The sequence below is a fragment of the Anopheles moucheti genome, chromosome 2 (assembly GCF_943734755.1).
Source record: "Anopheles moucheti chromosome 2, idAnoMoucSN_F20_07, whole genome shotgun sequence".
Lineage (NCBI taxonomy): Eukaryota > Metazoa > Arthropoda > Insecta > Diptera > Culicidae > Anopheles > Anopheles moucheti.
The window spans coordinates 34,340,942-34,358,522 of record NC_069140.1 but is presented as its reverse complement, the minus strand read 5'-3'; the positions used below and the strand labels follow the sequence as shown (position 1 = coordinate 34,358,522).

Here is a 17,581-nt window from a genome sequence, read left to right as displayed (position 1 = left end):
ACTGTTAAAAAGAAACGTAGCCAGGCTACGACGATATTTCATGCGGCCATATTCGGAAAGGTTATTCTTTAGTTATTTGTTTCATAAAGATACAGCGTGTAATGAGGAAAAAAATAGTTATAGTAATTTTCCTTGTTAATTTAGATGTCGACAGTTTTGAATATGTTTGGAAATAACCTTGTTATGCGAATAGGTACCCTGCATTGTCAAGTTGAATGATCCAAAATGGGTCTCTGAAACAAGATGTGTAGATCTGACGGTTCGAATCACTTCGAAAAAGTAATTTTCTTCAATTGTCAAAATACCTACTTGTGTGCAGAGCGCGAGCCAGATTTAGGGACTTTAGGGAAGGAATTTGTGAACGAAAACATTCACTTACCAGCATCAAAAAGCACGTTTTACGCACGTTTGATTCGATAAAGCAAACTTCGACACGATGCAGCAAGAGGACTTAGCGTACGAAAGGAAATTACGGCCAATTTGGGGTACGTAAAGAATTCTATTGGTTCCGCTCAATTCTCCTCATGGCTTCGTCAGTATTCACACGGCAGACGGAGACTACGATAGCCGGTTCAGTGGATTGCGGTGCGGCATTGGATTGAGCAGAATGGCCGGATTAGTGAATCTGCAAAGCTTTTCATGAACTTAACAATTTCAATTCTAAATACTAAAACATTTCGATTGCGAAACCGATGTAAAAGGTTACAGCGAATAGTTACCGGCCGGCATGGTGAATCGCACTTCAAGATTCTTGTGTTTCTGATGCTATTGTGCGCTCCTGTTGCTTTACCCTAAATCATTCCATTCTTAGAATCTTTCCGATCCACATACGCAATGCGCGATCAACTAATTGTCCGATACTATTTTTAGAATCGATCGAAATCGGCAACTACAAAAAGGCATTACAGGATGTTGACAAGATGCTTAAGAAGAAGCCCTCCCTGCAGTGTGCCCGAGCACTGAAAGCATGGGCGTATCAACGACTCGGGCGTACGGAGGACAGTGCTCCGCTTATCGCTGCTCTCGAGGAGGAACAACCGATCGAGGCGACCACGCTGCACGCGCTTACCCTGTGCTATAAAGAAACGCAGCGGCTGGACAAAATCTGCACGCTGTTCAGCAACGCCGTGCGTCAGGTGCCGGGCAGTGAAGAGCTTCTATCGCAGCTGTTCATCGCCTACATGCGCATTGACGACTTTAAGGCGCTGCAGGCCGTTGCGTTGCAGCTGTACAAGTTGCGGTCACGCAACTCCTACTATTTTTGGGCCGTCATGAGCGTGGTGCTGCAGGCACTCCGGGGACCGGAATCGCAAAACGCGCAGAAGGCGCAGCTACTGCTTGCTCTTGCACAGCGGATGGTCGACAAGTTCATTGCCGAGAACAAACTAGAGGGAGCCCAGGAAGCCCAGCTGTACTTGCAGATCCTACAGGAGCAGCATAAGTACGATGAGGCGTACGAGTTTTTGCAGGGTGCCTTATGCCAAAAGTTGTACCCGGGTGCACCCGTCTATCAGAAGATTGATTTGTTGAAGCAGCTCAACAAATGGGGCGAGTTGAACCGATTGCTGAAAGAGCTGCTGCTACAAGAGTAATAATTGCTCCGGCTTTAAAAATTGCTATTTATTGATGCTTGTTTTTCCTTTCTTTCTTTTCTAGGCAAGATCGTTGGGATTATTATCAGGACTACATCAATTCGACGTTCGAGCTTATAAAAGCTGGAGACAAACCGGAAGGTTCGGATTACACGGTCGAGATGTGTCACGAATTCTTATGCGATGTAAGTATTATTGTTAGTCTTAATTGCTTTAAATCAAACTGGGTTCGATTTAGATCGGTCTGCTTCCTCTTAGATTATTGAAGCCCAACCGAAAAAGTTCCGTGGCCCATACCTAGCCCGATTGGAACTTAACCGCCGTATGGTTGAACTTGAGTACGCGGAAGATCAATTGTTTGGCAAGATGTCTGATATGTTGGCGGAGTACTTTGAACTGTTTGCCGACAAACCCTGCTGTGCGCTCGATATGAAGCTGTTCCTCGAGTTTGTCAAACCTGCCCCCGAGCGAAGGGCCCTTGCTGCTAAGCTAATGAATGGTTTGGGGCTCAGCTCAGCAACGCTGCCGGCTAGTGTAAGTATCAACGCATCGGGCTACACCCTATGTGTGTGTATATTTGCATTAAAAAGAATTTGTTTTCTTGGATCCGCATTGTAGAAAGAACAAATGCAACGACACATATGCACGCTACAGATAGCAAGATACAGTGGAGCGCATGCTATTGTTAGCGAGGAACTGCTGCACGCCATATATACCTCGCTTAGCCTTCACTACGAGCACGGGTACAATGCGTATGGGCAGGGTCTGCTGGTGACCGACATGGGACCTTCGGATGCGTACGCGTTGTTAGCCGGTATGTCGATGTCTATCAAATCAAAAGATAATTAAAGCTCTAATGAAGTTGGTTATGTTTTGTTCTAGCGCAAATTATGTACGAGCGGGCCTGGCGAATGCAACGCTCCGAACCGGCTATCGAAGCCTTGTGCCTGTTGAACCATTTGCTAGCAAACAGTGTGAACAATTTCCACGGCAAACTGTTAGCCCTGCAGCTGTACCATAGGCTCGGACTCACGCAAGCTGCGCAGAGTGCCTACGAAGCACTGGACATAAAGCACATTCAGCTCGATTCGCTAGGTTATCTGCACTGTGCCCAGCTGGCGAATGCTGGCTTTCCCGCGCTGGCCAAATTAACCTACGAATGTACGCTTTACTTTTTTCTAAACGACAACGATGCCAATTCCGAGTTTCCGAAGGCACTGTACAACTTTGGGACGTTCTCGAAGTTGGTCGAAATCGTCGACTTCCGTAGCCGACTTGCCAATAGCTACCACTTTATGCTTGTGACCGTCGAAACGTTGTTACTGATGGTGGTCAGCTCCGGGGGCACACTGTCTCAGTTGCTGGCAGCGTACCGACAAACACGCCGGAAACCGCACGAGGATCGTATTCGGTGGGACAAACTGCACGACAATCGCGATCTTACGATCTTTGTCTGCTGGGATCCGCCCAGCGATGATGATGGGAGTGTAGAGCAACCGACGAATAATGGTACGTGCGATGAGCAGGAATCGATACCATTCCGTTCGAAACCGGTCGGTGCTACGCTAGAGGCACGTAGGGAGCGATTGCAAAAGCTTAGCTACGAGCAGGACTATGACCTGTTGCGGTTACGTTCTGGACTCTCGAGAATGGTGTTCGCGTTGGTGGAATTATATCTCAGCCGAACGACGATGGAATGTACGATGGCCCAGCAGCTGCGTGACGAATGGGTTGCGGTGACGGCGGACATTCGAAGTAAACAGCACATACCGATTACTGGTCGGTATCTAGTCAATCTGTTACCGTCGCGCCTACATCTTTACCTGAGCCTTCCGTACGATCGCTTCTTTACACATCTGGCCGACTTTGTGCTTAACCTATGGAAGGGCCAGAGCAACGAGCAGCTTACCGATTCGGTTGATGTGTGTCTCAGCGACGTGACAGCAGTGTTCGAAACGATGAAGCGTACCATCGATACGTACCATGCCTCTGCAGATTTGTTATGGTATTGGAAGAAGACGCACGAGCTCGTGAATGGTTGTATCGAGGTAAGGAAACCGCAACTTGTGACGTTTGTTCTATGCCTAAGAATAATATGCACGTGGTTTTTATTGCTTTTACAGATGATCTCACTGATGGTGTTCGTGCTGACAGTTTGCTACGATAAGTATCTGCATGCACCTGCGTCACAAACTCAGCCAAACACAGGGAAGAAGGTTAAAAAGGGACAGTCCATGGAGAGCAGCGGACAGAACACTGCGAATAGTGTTAACAGTGATGCTTTCGGTACGTCAGTAACGCTCGTACCGGAAAGGGAGCGTCTCGTGCTGGTTACGAAGGTGCTCAGGGAATTGAAACAACGAATCAATGATATGGACCTTGTGCTTGGTAATTACACCTTTCAACTCGATTTGCGTATCTGTAGCTCTTTGCTATTAATTATCCCTTTTCTTTAAAGCTTCCTGGAAGCCGCCCGTTGTCGAAGACACTCTATCTGCCGCCATCGAACGGATGTCACTAAATCCTAAGTATGCCTCGTCCATACAATTGACCATAGCGGAAAATGGTCTGACGGAGGTAAAGGAATTGCGAAAGCTGCTAAAGGATAAGCTAAAATTGATGAGTAAAGCTATTTAAGACACGAAACATGTACGTGCAACGGCTAGCCAATCCACAGCAATGGTCTAGAAACCGACGAATCTAAGGTGTAACCTAAGGGAGTGCTTTTAGGTTCATCATTCATCGTGTTCGCTCGTAAGTATATAAGCGTGTCAGTAGAACCCGTTTTGCCTTTCGTGTTTCGATGTATCTTTTGTTGTCAACCAGTGTATTCCGTTTCCGATATACCGAATCCGTTGTACTTCGTCCATTTATTCGATCATTAATTAGACCATTCATAACAATACCATGCCGAATAAATGGACACACATATGCAGCCGAACCTTTGATCCCTTAATGTTTGGAAGGATATTTCACAACAACAAAAATCCTAAACCATGTTTAAGGCTAAGCCGATTCGCTAAGCTTTTCCGTTCCGTTCACACCGGTTGTGTACCATCACTTTTTTCTAGCTTCATACCATGGGCGGCCTACTCGATAGTTATGCACGTGTTTTGAAAGTCAAAACTATCACAAATGTCGTGAAAAATAAGACAAATTAGATAGAGTGCATATAGAGGTTGAAAAAAACAAACAAAACCGCTATCACATACGGTCGTGCAAGTAACGGTCACGAATATAGAAACAGCGCAGCTAGCAGTAGCAACGATAGAATCAAAATACAAAACAATTTTGCGTACCGATTAACTCTACAATGCGAGTTAAGTGATCTAACTTGCAAAGAAAAGAAGCGGAAAAATAGATAAAGCTGGAGGAGATTAATAATATAAGGAAATAAGAATGAAATTAAATCTTGTATCTGACAACCAATATCCGAACCAATAGTTTAATAGTTTTATTTGCCGTAAATGCTTTACGGAATATGTGTTTTAAGGAAGATTTAGCATCAAAACTAAGAAATGTTCAGCCTATTACAGTAGTACCTGGAATGAAAAATGGGACACATGCAAAAAGTACGTTAAATAAATGTGCTTCGTATCGGAAGTAGTACATTAGAAAAATGAATACCGTACATAATAAGTTCATAGGCAATTAAGGCATTCACCTCGGGAGACATTCAATGTTTTATTAATGTAATCTTGTACGTGGATCTGCCTATTCAGATTTTGGTAAATAATCTTTCGTTTTTAATAAACAAAAAAACATGTTCTTTTTTCAAAATTGCTATTTTCTCTCTCTCTCTTTATTATAAGTTAGGTGAAATGTAGTTCTCTTGCAACGAATTATGCAAATTTACATAAAAATGATATCAACACAACAACGGCTGATTTGCAAAGCTGAGTCCCATTTTAAATTTGATACTGCGTATCTTTCATACGGTGAAAACACAGACTTATCAATAGGACACGGTCTATAAGCACGTGGGAAATATACGAGCTGCCTTTCCATTTCATGATGCAGGTTAGGTTGCGTGTAATAAATAACGTGGGAAGGTAATTTATACTAATTTTTAGTTGTAACAAAATTCATCATATTGCCACCGAATATACGTTTACAACATTTTTGTTCAACGCGCGGTGAAAACATTGAACCGGGGATTGCACGTTTAAACTCACATCAATTGTTACCCATAAATGTGGTATAAAATTTTACAACACTCAGAATTGAACTTGACTACTTCCACTGTTAAACGTTCGCTATAATGTGATGACGATCATTCCGCGTATCGGGAGTAGCTCAGAATCAGGTTACAGATGCGCCAAGTTCAGCTTTTAATGCTGATCTGTAAAAGCTTGTTTGGGCATATTACACCTGTAAATCAAATTTTTAATTCGAAATGTAGTGCTTTTTTGCCTCTTTCACATAAAACCTAATTCACATCGAGAGGAAGGAGTATGAAAGTATCGGAAAAGAAAAAAAGCTTAATTATGTTTAACAGAACACTTCACACGACGATGGTTCTTAGTTTGATATCGGAATCGTTCTTCCGCTATGCATGTGCGAAACCACGCATCCGAATTGTGGCTCGCGAAGGAAAGAAAAGGCACCATAATTGAAACTGTTTGTTACGGTTCAAGTGCCTTCGAATCGGGTTCCTGTTCTGTGATAGGATATTGTTATTCTTTGCTAATCTGTAGAGCTTCGTTACTATTGGGAAGGTGTTGAAACGTATAACCCATTACCTTCGTGTAGTACGTTTCCTTGTTTCGTTGCTTTGTGCGATTTGCTAAACGGTGCGTATTGTTAAATGTGTTACAAGTTTACGGAATAGAGAAACAAATACAATCAACATGTACGCACAGTCGCGCATTCTGTTTCTCGTTTATGTACTTTACTTCTGCTAGGAAATCGATGTTGATATAAAGGATGATGATGTTTGCTGATGCACATATAACGCTCTAGCATGTTTCATTTAAAGAACCACCAAAACAGCACGAACGGTGCGCTCCAACAGAGAATATTAAACATCTGTGCAAAAATGTACGATTCCTTGCGATCTTACGATGGAATGGAAGTGGGTAAAGAACCATCGATGTCTTACCCTTCGGTAACATCACTGAGCGGACAGAGATGTTTGAATTCTACTTTTCCACGCGCCTTCGTTTCGATTCTTGTGCTAATTAACTAACGCCTATCACTATCTGGACTGTGTTTAGAATACGAGTTTGTTACGTTACGTTTCCTTTTTTTTAAATAGATATAAAATTGTACTATAAATCTGCGTTGCAACAAGTGTGCCGGGGGTTTTTGGCTACATTTTCATTCACGTAGTGTCCATTCATTTCACTTCGGTTTAAGTGAAATCATTTTCGCATTAGGCGATCGTTAGGCGGATGAGTAATTTGTCCAGCAAACGGAGCAAACCACACTGGCGCCACCTTTTTCGGTTCGTAGCGTCGATCTGTGAAGTTTTTGTTCCGACACGAAAAGTTCAAATTTGGTGCCGTATTAATCGCAAATCTTATTGAACTAGCATCTTTTTATATTGATTTCTTATACTATTTTCAAACGTTTTAATGGTTCCATTATACACGTTATAATGGAAGAAAACAGTGAGACGAATAGCGCCCTTAATTGCAAAAAACCGACACATTCCGACGGTTAGTATTATATTACTCCGTGTGGTATCTGGGAGTAGAGCTGGCCAAACTGCTGCTTTTAGTATCCTCAAGTTGAATCCTCCCTGGACTAGCTCTTCATCTCGATTCAGCAGCACTGGGGCAGGTTACGTACTCCTTCCAGGACCATTAGATGATCCACCACCACCATTCTGCTGTTGTGCTGCCTTCTGTTGTTCTAACTTTGCTTTCCGGTGTAGCATCTCCTGCTTCTTGTGCTCCCGATGGAAGTCTTCGATCGTGATGTTCAACCGAAAGATGTGGTGCATGATGAAATCCTCCTCGAGGAACTTCTTCGGTGGTGATCGAAGAACGGCCAACGTTTCACACAGCCCATTGCACTGCGCGCGTACCTTTTGCGGTCCGAGCGTTGCACCGATAATGACGAGTGCGACCTTGAAAAATATTCGTACACCTTCGCAAAGGAAGCAATCCCAGACGCGCAACAGCGTGTCCCACGGTAACGTACGAGTCATTGCGCACAAGAACCAGTCGGTCATGTAGAGCAGTGGATCTACGTTGTGCTTCTGCAGATGGCGATAGGCGGCTGGTGATGTTTTCTTCAGTAACCGATTCAGCATACCGGCATCGCGCTGCAACATCTCCAGCCCGGGTGTGAAGTAGTTCTCTAGATATCTGGAAGATGCAAGATGTGACAAATGGCGTGGGGTATACTTGAATTGTCTCGCTATGTACCATGAAACTTACTTGTCACAAATAGCGACGAAGCACCAAAACGCCTGCTCGGATGGAAGCTGCATGAGCAGAAAGGCAGCAATTGGTGCCTGTGCCTGACAGTAACCGACCTTCGGGTTGTTTACCGAATACGCTTTCAGTACGTTAAACAGCTCCTTCTGGCCCGGTTTGTCGTCGTCGATGAACATTTCGTGGTGTGGAAACTGTCGATGCTGATCCTTACGAATTTCATCAATAATCTGTGGATTACCCGGTTCCTCCAGTAGATGTTGATACCAGCCGGGAAACTTGTCCATAAGATGGTTTGCACCCGTCAGCAGAAACCATGCCTTCTGTCGCAGTGCATCCGGGATACCTTTCCTGCAGCGTTCTCTAACCTAAAATCACGTGTTACACCGGCGTTAGACCAAAGAACATCCGTGTTTAAATACACAATTTATATACAGATACCTTTTTGTAGTTAGTGTTCATGTACTCCGCCCAGTGCCCAGTCATGTGTATCCATTTCTTTTCCCGTGCGATGATCTGTTCACGAGTAAGCGTTTCCTTTTTCGGTTTCTCCGAGAACTGATTGCCACCGTAGAAGCCGTGCCGATCGGGACACGTTGAGAAGGCACTGGTGGTCGAACAAACTGATACGGTGTCAGCGTTTTTGCTTGATTGGCGCTGCAACAGCGACATGGATGTCGTCGAGGCACTGCTGTTTGACGTTGGGGATGCTGCCATTGCGATGGTTGCCATAACCGGCGTTTAGTGTTATTATGTGCAAAAATTGCCCCACGGCGTTGGTTTTTAGAACTATTCCTGGTTAGGTGAAACTTTCTTCGGTGATATGTTCAGGTATGATAACACAAAGTACACACTCTATAGGGAAGAAATAGAGAAAAAAAAACAAGATTGCGTTAAATTCAGTATAGCCACACAAAGTTCATTCACATCGCTTTCACGAGCAACTTGGATGGAATGGAAGTAGATAGCATAGTGTACAAATTTATTTAATAATTTTCACACTGACAACTTCTGTTCGGACGGCTCAGATCACTTGGATTGTATCTCCATATTTCAACCGACCTTTTCTATTTGCCATAACACATACAGACACTATCGTAATCTCTCAGTTGAAACTCACCCTAAACAACAGATCGTTAAGAGGAAAATTCTCACGTATACTAGGTATTATTCATTTTCCAAACTCAGCACAGTTAAAAGTGAAAGTTTTTGTGTCTGCAGTCGGGAAGAGCCGAAAGTAAAATTAATGTAACCACTCCGGGTACGCGTGTCTCAGTTGATCTCACTCAGCAAATTTGGAAACGGCTGAAACTGAATGCTACTCACCCAACTGCCCGTACTGTACTGCGTTAGGGGAAATCGTTCAAGAACCGTTCTGATGCGTGGACCATTGAAATGCTTTCTGCTTCCGTTTGCGATCGAACTATCGATCGTTTCTTAAGGTAAGCCCGACGACACATTTCGGGATGCCCATCTATTTCAAACAAGAACGTATTTATTTTTGGTACATTTGTTAGGGGTTGTGTGTCGTAGGTTGTGGTTTTTTGGGTTGCCGCCTAAGATCTCATGCGTGGAATGGAAATATCTGCTTGCAGTAGGATGGAGGAAATAGATCTTCCGATCGAGTAGTTGGCGAAAACTAGGCATTGCGTTGGGCGGGTACTTGCCCCGTACAAGCGTGAACATCGTGTTCTAAATATAAAACATCAATTTGAATGCCCGACCAACCACCAGTACTACTGCGGGCCCGCGTATTCTAAAGGTGTCTAGGGTCATGCGGGGTTTGGAGATGACAGGAAAGCTTAAGCTGGGGAAGTCTTTAGTTCTTCCTCCCTGTCGAAATTCCAAAGGTCTTTCCTGTCCTGGAAATAGAACATTCAACATGATTTTAAATATCCTTTTCCCCTGCTGACACACATCCGGCACACAGAACAGGAATGTCAGTCCCTATTGTTTGAACATTTACGGTAAACAAGAGTTCTTCTCTTTTAGAATTGTTACATTTTTGAAATTTCTTGGGTTTCGTTTTACACTGCAAATATAAATATGCAATACTCCCACGGTGACTTAATTTTTACAGCTTTCTATAGCTTCACATGCACGGTCACGATATTTTGGACGGTGTTCTTCATCATAGCAAATTGGTCCACCTACTAAAAGATGAGTGCGCTGAAGCATCCGGATTAGTTTCGCTTTGTTTAACGTCTGGTGCCATTAAACAACAAAACAAAAAAAAACACTTAAAAAAGCGAAAGAAACTCGTTCAATCATCACGTCATTGCGCATAAAGTTCATTATTTTCAATTGACGTCCATCTTACCTACGCCGGCCAGGTAAGATCCCCGCCATACAGTAACCCTTTGGTAGGGAGAGCGCGAACGAAATATGCCCTGGGAAGGGTTTATTCGTTTAGTGCGATTGACTCGGGAGAAATCAAAAGTGGAGCCGAGTATCGGAATTGATGCTTCTCGGTTGGAAGTTGCACAGCACAAGGGAACCGATTATGGTGAGCGTATGGAAGAAGATGCTCGCGTGCATTTGCCACAGTGGGGAAAACATTTACCTTCCACCATACTAGCGCACATCATGCACGGAATTTGAGACGCAATCCGTCGTAAAATTGGAGCTTAAAGTAGTATATGCAACAGTGTGTCTCTCACTTTAGGCATTTGGTGATAATATTAATAGTGAGTTTTCTTTTCTGTCAGGTTAGTTAGAACGGTTATGGACAATACAGCTTTGAAAGCAGGAAAACAGCCAATTCAATATTTGGCCCTTTTGGAGTTCGGTCAGAGCGAAACAGAATAGAATTCTAGCGTGATCCTGGACATACATACAAGATCAAAACGTACTGCAGAGACTAATAATGAACAACAAGTCTAAGTGACTTCATCATTCATCCAAGAGACAATAGGGTAAACGGTAAAGAAATATTTAGACACTGACTGATATGGTTATGCGAAAGGGATACTCGAAGTAATCCTCATCTAACCCGCCGGCAATCACCCAGAAGAATCGTGTCTTACCAAAGAGAGCGCGACTTGATCCATGAAGTGGCGTATTTCACTCTGATTGGTATTTTACGTCCACTATCAAGAAGATAACCATTGACTACTTCAACATCATGTGCCCCAGGAAGGTCCATGTGGTGTTAATAAGGAATAAGGTCCTCTTAACCTCTTCCTGTAGTTGTTGCTTTCATCCGGCGTAAGAGGCGTTTTTTTGTAAATTAAGTTATTCATATAACTACCGCAGGTGGATAACGTCATCGAAAAGACACCAGACGATCCAGGGTTCTTAAAATAAGTCCACAAGAAAAGAAGGCTTTTCATAGTTTCGGATGTGGGTTGGCATGATATTGTGAATGGTTAAAGAATAGATAAAAGTGTACTTCAAAAAATTTGACCATCGCTATTACATTGCCAGAATGCGAAAATCTCACCGAACACTGTGCGCTCGCACCGGAATGGAATTGTTCACAATCGATTTAACACACAGAGGCACACAGAGCGTGCCCCAATTATTCGCACAAAATAACAGCCACAGGGTGGTGGGGCGTTGGCGGCGTTAGCTTTACTTTTTCCACCAACAACCCAACGGTACGGTGGCTTGGTGGCGGATGTTTCTTCTCTTCGGGACCATTTCTAATCGTTCGCCTACCGTCTCCATTCCGGCGCCCAAGCATCGATGCGCAAATTAAAAGCTTCCCAAGTAACGCCAAATAACGGAACGCAGTCAAGTGGACGAGCTAACACACACTCGCCATGCGTTCGTCCCGTTCTTTCCGGTCCCATGGAAGAAGTACCCATCTTCCGACTATTTTACAGCAATGAAATTCGTTTACCAGCTGCCGGAAAGGGTGAAGAGCAGGCAAAGCTAAAATCCGTCCGCCACGTGTACGGTTGAACAACAACTTGCAAGATTGTCTCCCGCGTAAGATCAAGGGTTCGACGGAAAAGATCGTAAGGGAGGAAGGAATTACGTGCGAAACAATTGCCGATCGGGTAAAATTAGCATAACTAACCCTCGCTATAAAAAGATCTCCTCAACGAACGTCGCTAATAAACGGGCCATCACACCAAACAACTTGCAAAATTGGAAATACTCGCCGGTATGTAAAAACGTACCCAGGCTTGGACTGTTACTGTGAACATCAGGCGCGTACACACGCCCAGGCCACCCACAAGTATGATCGCGATTACTCCCATCCGACTCACCCGCCGACGATCACCGGGTTTGCTCGTGTTGGTAAATTAATTAATTGTACCGTGATCGTGTGTAAGGTTCACCAAACCATGTACCGTCAGAGTGGACGAGTTAGGTAGGCGAGGTTGCATTCTAATAATTGGAACGGAATACACACAATTTATCCAAACTCGAAGGTTATTTCAATTGCGCCGGACACTTTTGAACCAAGAAAAACGCTTTCGAAATCGAGCATTTTTTTTCGAATTCCCTATCGAAATTCGGCAATGAAATTATCGATTTTGAAACTTTGGAAACAACACGGAATTTTCTTCTTCTTTGTTATCGGTCAAGACCTCAAGAGGTCTAGGTCTGCCATTTCTGGCTTTCTTTGGTTTTATTTACTAGTCGTGTGTAAACCGGCGATGCTACCAATACACCATCTGCTACAAGACACGGAATATTAGCTAGGAATAATTAAGTTGAGCTGCACTATTGATTTGCAATCTATAGGAAAAGGCATACAACACGAATCTATGCTTTAAATCTGGCAAACGAACATGGGAGACAAGGCAATTTATTGAGAGTGAAGGGGCTATGAAGAGCAATAGGTGGCAGTAAATATCAAGGATACCCAATATTGGTCGAATGTTCTACATTTCAACGATGGTACACCTTATTCTACACTTCGCGCGATTCAAATACAATTTTGTACATTAAAACAGAACTGTTATGAAAAGAATAAGCATTTAAATCGCCATTTTACGCAATCAAAAGACAAACTATGAAAGGAGAACACTATAAGGTGTGTGTTTGAGCGATCTTATCTATTCATGTCTCACTATCAACGTGATGCTATCAATGATAGCCACTAGTGTGGTGTTGACCTGCACTGTGTGATTTTCTAGAGTGTTTCAAAACACTCAAACGATGTAATCTGAACGTAAGCAACCGGCATGCCGGACATACAGAGACGTTTGAATAAGCATGTGCATGACATTGCGTGATAGTTAGGTGGACATCCTCAAGGGATTTATGAGCAGAGGGGAAAATGGCTAAGAGTCTTATCGGCATACCAGGTGGTGTTTTATTTGTTAATGATGGATACTATACTAATCATTAAAGCAAATCAAATAACCCCCACTTGCATAAAACCATTGCCTAAATGTGAAATAGAAGAACAACACCTAATATGACCTGTTCCGTCTATCAGTGTCGTCGCAGTTACAAATCCATTTGGCTACAATTTCACCCCACTTTACGTTCCAACAAGTGGTTTGGCATTGTTTTTGGGCTGCTTACATTATGCAAATCAATCTGAATCACGGCGACCGATGACTGCTGACTGTTGAAAATAAGGAGATTCCATAAATAGAGAGAAAGAGAGAGAGAGATAAAGAGTACGAGTTGCGAGCTTATATTTGGTCTGTCCGGCACGAATAGCGCGAAACAAAAAGCAAACACGTTGCTGGTATGCTCGCCAATGCCGTGACGTGCTGCAAGCGGGTGAAGAAGGGTGTTCTTCCATTTGGGAATGGTAAGTTTATATTTACATAGTACCACCTCGCATTGCATCGCTACAGCAGTCAACCGAACCGTTGTCACCATCCGTACTCATTTGTTGGTAAGTGTCGCGGTCACAGACACACAGAGACAATCGGTTCCCGTTTTCTCGTACAGGCCCGAGTAAATGAATCCAGCACACGTCTCTGGGTCGCCGTGTTAAGCCGTGTGCATCGTATGACACCATGGACGATCTGGGCACAATAATGCGCACTGTTTATATGTTTTGATAGCATTCAAACGTGTTTCTACGGTATTACTATTCCAAATGTCTTTCGGGGTTTCCTTTGCATCTCCATTGAAGAATGTGTAAAATGGAAAGGCCTTGAATTGTTTTTCGGGCCTGCTTTGGAACGGAAAGTAGTAATCAAACCGAAGGAACGGGCATCCGTGTGTTTTACTTTACAAAAGTGTTGTTTGTGGTGCTGAACCGCACCGCAGTATCACAAGCAGTGTACAACACTGATGTCATCGAAGTGCAACCGAGTGGATGCTCGAAAAGGGAAAGTTTACTTTTCTACTTTCCGCACTGCTAAGCGCACTAGAATGACACATTCTTTGGCCGCGTAGAATTCCGATGGTTCATTCTGTAGCGGACATTATCTTGGTCGCTTTATCGTTTCTGTCTTATCAGCAAATAGTCAGACGTATGTGTGTGAGCTTGTGCTATATTACAACTCCTGTTGAGCAATGAATATCGTGATCTTCCTGGTACGCCCTACAAATAAATGTATCGCATTTTGTCACGGAAAATTTGCAGTATTTATACTTACATTATCATAAACAAACTGGGCCCGTCTGTATCAGCTCATCTCCATTTGGTGGACGTTTGGCTGACCGGGGGTTAGGGTCCGTGAAAGTTCCAAGCCTTAAAAACACGATGTGAAATTGCATGCACAGCAATTGGTACACGTTAGCACAAACTTCAAGAGAGGACGATATTGCCGTGTTATCGTAGTTGGTGGTATGTCGCCTTTTTCTTATGCAACCATGGTCACCTCTTGTTTCTAAACCGATATTACAACATAAATCAGCAAACACTATTTACACCACGACACAAATTTCATTGCACCTTGGCATGCGTGACTTACGGCGCACTATCGTTTTGCTTTCCCAGTAAATGGCCATTCACTATTTCACAAATTCTATCAAATTTGTAGGTGGTGCTGAGATGGGGGCCATATTTTTATCACACTCGACGCGCTGGTCCACTGACCGCGACTGACGACGGTTCTTCGTCTATCGATGGGTTGTAAATTTTACGACTTTCCAGTGTCAATCACATTCCTCGCGCATATGCCATTTGTAGACGTAAGAAAACAAACTTGATTTGTGCTCGGCACTTGATTCGATTGCTTTCTGCCATGCAGTGGAGTGATTCATGTATCACACACGCACCTTTATCGCTGTCGTGTTGCACTGTATTTACAAATAAATTTATCGATTTTTCCCAAACAGATGCACTGTGGGTGGAATGGCAACCAAAACACCTCTCAAAATTGCATTCCTCTTCGTGCATCGGAGTTTTTCCCGTTTTCACGCGTACGAACCACTGACATAAAGTGGATTCGTTACATGCGCTCATACTAGCGGGTTGAAGTGTTTCAGCCTCTCTCGTTTTGTGATCCGCGGTTCTCCAGATATGGTTTTAGGGATGTGATTTTTTGGACGAATTTAGTTGCAGGATATCAATTGTTTTGATTATAATCTTGCGTTGTAAAACATTCGTAATGAATAACATCTCCAATACAAGGTTCTATAACCTGAACTTAATAAGAAATGTTCAGGAAGTGGTTTTCAAATTGAATCATAGTACACTTTGGACAGATCGTATTCAGCGTGAATTCATCCACGGTGCGAACATTTGATTTCAGTCTTTCGTAGAGGTCGGACCGTAACTCTTTGGAACTTCATTTTTCGCTAATTGTTTTCCTGGAATCCAACAAATAGAGAAGAGGGAATAATGTCGTTTGGTGCGTTGAGACAAATTCTGCGGCCATCATCTTTCAAATCGCTTCAGTATCAAGCATCTCGGTACATACAGCATAACAGTAAAATTACGGAACAATGTTCGAATCCGGCTTCTCGTGGCCTCGTGCTAGGTGTGTATGCGGACGAAAGCGATCGCCTAGACATTGGCGTTCTAACTCCCACGGCGGCCAAATACAATGAGGTAAGTAGAATGGCAGTAATTTGGATGATGGGTACTACCGCTTCACCTTCATTAATTTTTGCAGTCATACACTAGTGGACGACTTCTTGAGCTTTTGCGGTTGGCCGGACCCATGCCTAAACGGGGTGAGGTTCGTATTTTGTACAATCTCGAACCTACATATTCCGCCGTAGCCGTTTGCGGTCTTGGCAGCGAATGCCTTGGTTACGATGATGTAGAGAAAATGGATATATCTAAGGAAGCAGTCCGCATAGCAGCTGCTCGTGGTTGCCAGGAGCTACAGCAGTTGGAAACCAGCCGTATCTATGTGGAAGATTTTGGCCATGCTGAGTCAGCTGCCGAAGGAGCCCATATGGGGCTTTGGGTGAATCAGGAACTGCGAAGTCTAGACCAGCGAAAATTCATTCCACAACTTCAGCTGTACTACGAGCCGGAACTGCCCTGCGATTCTAACGGATGGCGCATCGGATTGGCGAAAGCTGAGGCACAAAATCTCGCCCGTCAGCTGCAGGAAACGCCATCAAACTTGATGACACCCACCACATTTGCTCAAAATGTCGTCCAGATACTATGTAATTCGGGTGTCAATGTGGAAGTGAAGGTACGCGGATGGGCGGAGAATGAGGAAATGACTTCCTTCCTGACAGTGGCAAAGGGTTCGTGTGAGCCGCCGATATTTCTCGAACTAAGCTACTACGGAACCGACACGAAGGAACCACCGATTATACTGATCGGCCAGGGCAACACTTTTGACAGTGGTGGCATCTGTTTGAAGTCGCTGGAAGCGCTAACTGACATGCGTGCCGATATGACGGGTGCAGCATGTGTCGTGGCAGCCAGCCGGGCCATTGCCGCGTTGAAGCTGCCCGTCAACATAAGGGCACTGATTCCACTCTGTGAGAACATGATCGGATGTAATGCGATGAAACCGGGCGATGTCATTACGGTCAAGAACGGCAAAAGCATTGAGATTGTGAAGACAAGCAATGAGGCACCGTTGGCATTGGTGGATGCGTTGCTGTACGCCGAACATTTTGGTCCGAAGTACATTGTGGACGTATCTACTATCTCGAAGGCAACTATCGAGTCGTTTGGTAAGGTGTGTGCTGCAGTTTTTACAAACTCGGAAGATCTTTGGCAACGAATACAGAATGCCAGCATTCACACCGGAGATCGAGTATGGCGTTTACCACTGTGGGATTACTACACGCAACAGATCTGTTCGGCAGAGCATGTGGATGTGCAAAATATGGGATTGGGAGAAGGGGCGAATAGTTGCAAGGCGGCTGCATTCTTGCGAGAGTTTTTGCCGTGTGGCAAATGGATGCACATTGATGCGCTAAACGTGATGAAAACGAAAGGAACAGATTTCCCGTACATTCGACGGGGTATGGCTGGACGGCCTACGCGCACGTTGATCGAATTTATAGCCCAGAGCGTTGTGCAATGTTCGGACTGTGGTAGCAGCAGTACTGTCAAGTCAGGAATCCAACAATTGCGATAGGATTTGATATGAGTGATGTTATAAATACGTTAAGTTGTAAATACATTCAAATTAGAATAGTTTATTTCCTTTGTTTTGTGGCTTGATTTTGTAAAGCGAAAAGAGATTGATTTTAAATTTGAAACTGCAGTAAAACGATTGTTGATTCCAGTTGACAGACGAAGCAACATTACTGTAGTGA

At 43.9% G+C, this 17,581-nt stretch overlaps 3 protein-coding genes across 5 annotated transcripts; 2 read left to right on the top strand and 1 right to left on the bottom strand.

Moving 5' to 3' along the window:
- Positions 1-317: 317 nt before the first annotated feature.
- LOC128307785 (phagocyte signaling-impaired protein) lies at positions 318-4,814 on the top strand. The gene is made up of 8 exons (XM_053045431.1): positions 318-485; positions 871-1,588; positions 1,657-1,777; positions 1,851-2,126; positions 2,211-2,406; positions 2,475-3,640; positions 3,716-3,980; positions 4,051-4,814. The coding sequence occupies exons 1-8, from the start codon at positions 437-439 to the stop codon at positions 4,227-4,229; spliced, it is 2,970 nt and encodes a 989-aa protein (XP_052901391.1). The 5' UTR covers positions 318-436; the 3' UTR covers positions 4,230-4,814.
- A 307-nt stretch (positions 4,815-5,121) lies between these two features.
- On the bottom strand, positions 5,122-15,208 carry LOC128307798 (TBC1 domain family member whacked). Of its 3 annotated transcripts, XM_053045433.1 has the most exons (5): positions 14,815-15,208; positions 14,497-14,730; positions 8,417-8,830; positions 7,979-8,343; positions 5,122-7,906 (listed from the first exon to the last, which is right to left on the bottom strand). In XM_053045433.1, exons 3-5 carry the CDS (start codon positions 8,705-8,707, stop codon positions 7,378-7,380), a joined length of 1,185 nt encoding a protein of 394 aa, XP_052901393.1. In that variant the 5' UTR covers positions 8,708-8,830; positions 14,497-14,730; positions 14,815-15,208; the 3' UTR covers positions 5,122-7,377. The 3 variants fall into 3 exon arrangements, with proteins under 3 accessions (XP_052901393.1, XP_052901392.1, XP_052901395.1); XM_053045432.1 differs by having other exon boundaries at positions 14,497-15,208; XM_053045435.1 differs by lacking the exons at positions 14,497-14,730; positions 14,815-15,208 and adding an exon at positions 9,302-9,358.
- Positions 15,209-15,686: 478 nt separating this feature from the next.
- Positions 15,687-17,400, top strand: LOC128298121 (cytosol aminopeptidase-like). The gene is made up of 2 exons (XM_053033859.1): positions 15,687-15,896; positions 15,961-17,400. Exons 1-2 carry the CDS (start codon positions 15,687-15,689, stop codon positions 17,398-17,400), a joined length of 1,650 nt encoding a protein of 549 aa, XP_052889819.1.
- The last annotated feature ends 181 nt before the right edge of the window (positions 17,401-17,581 follow it).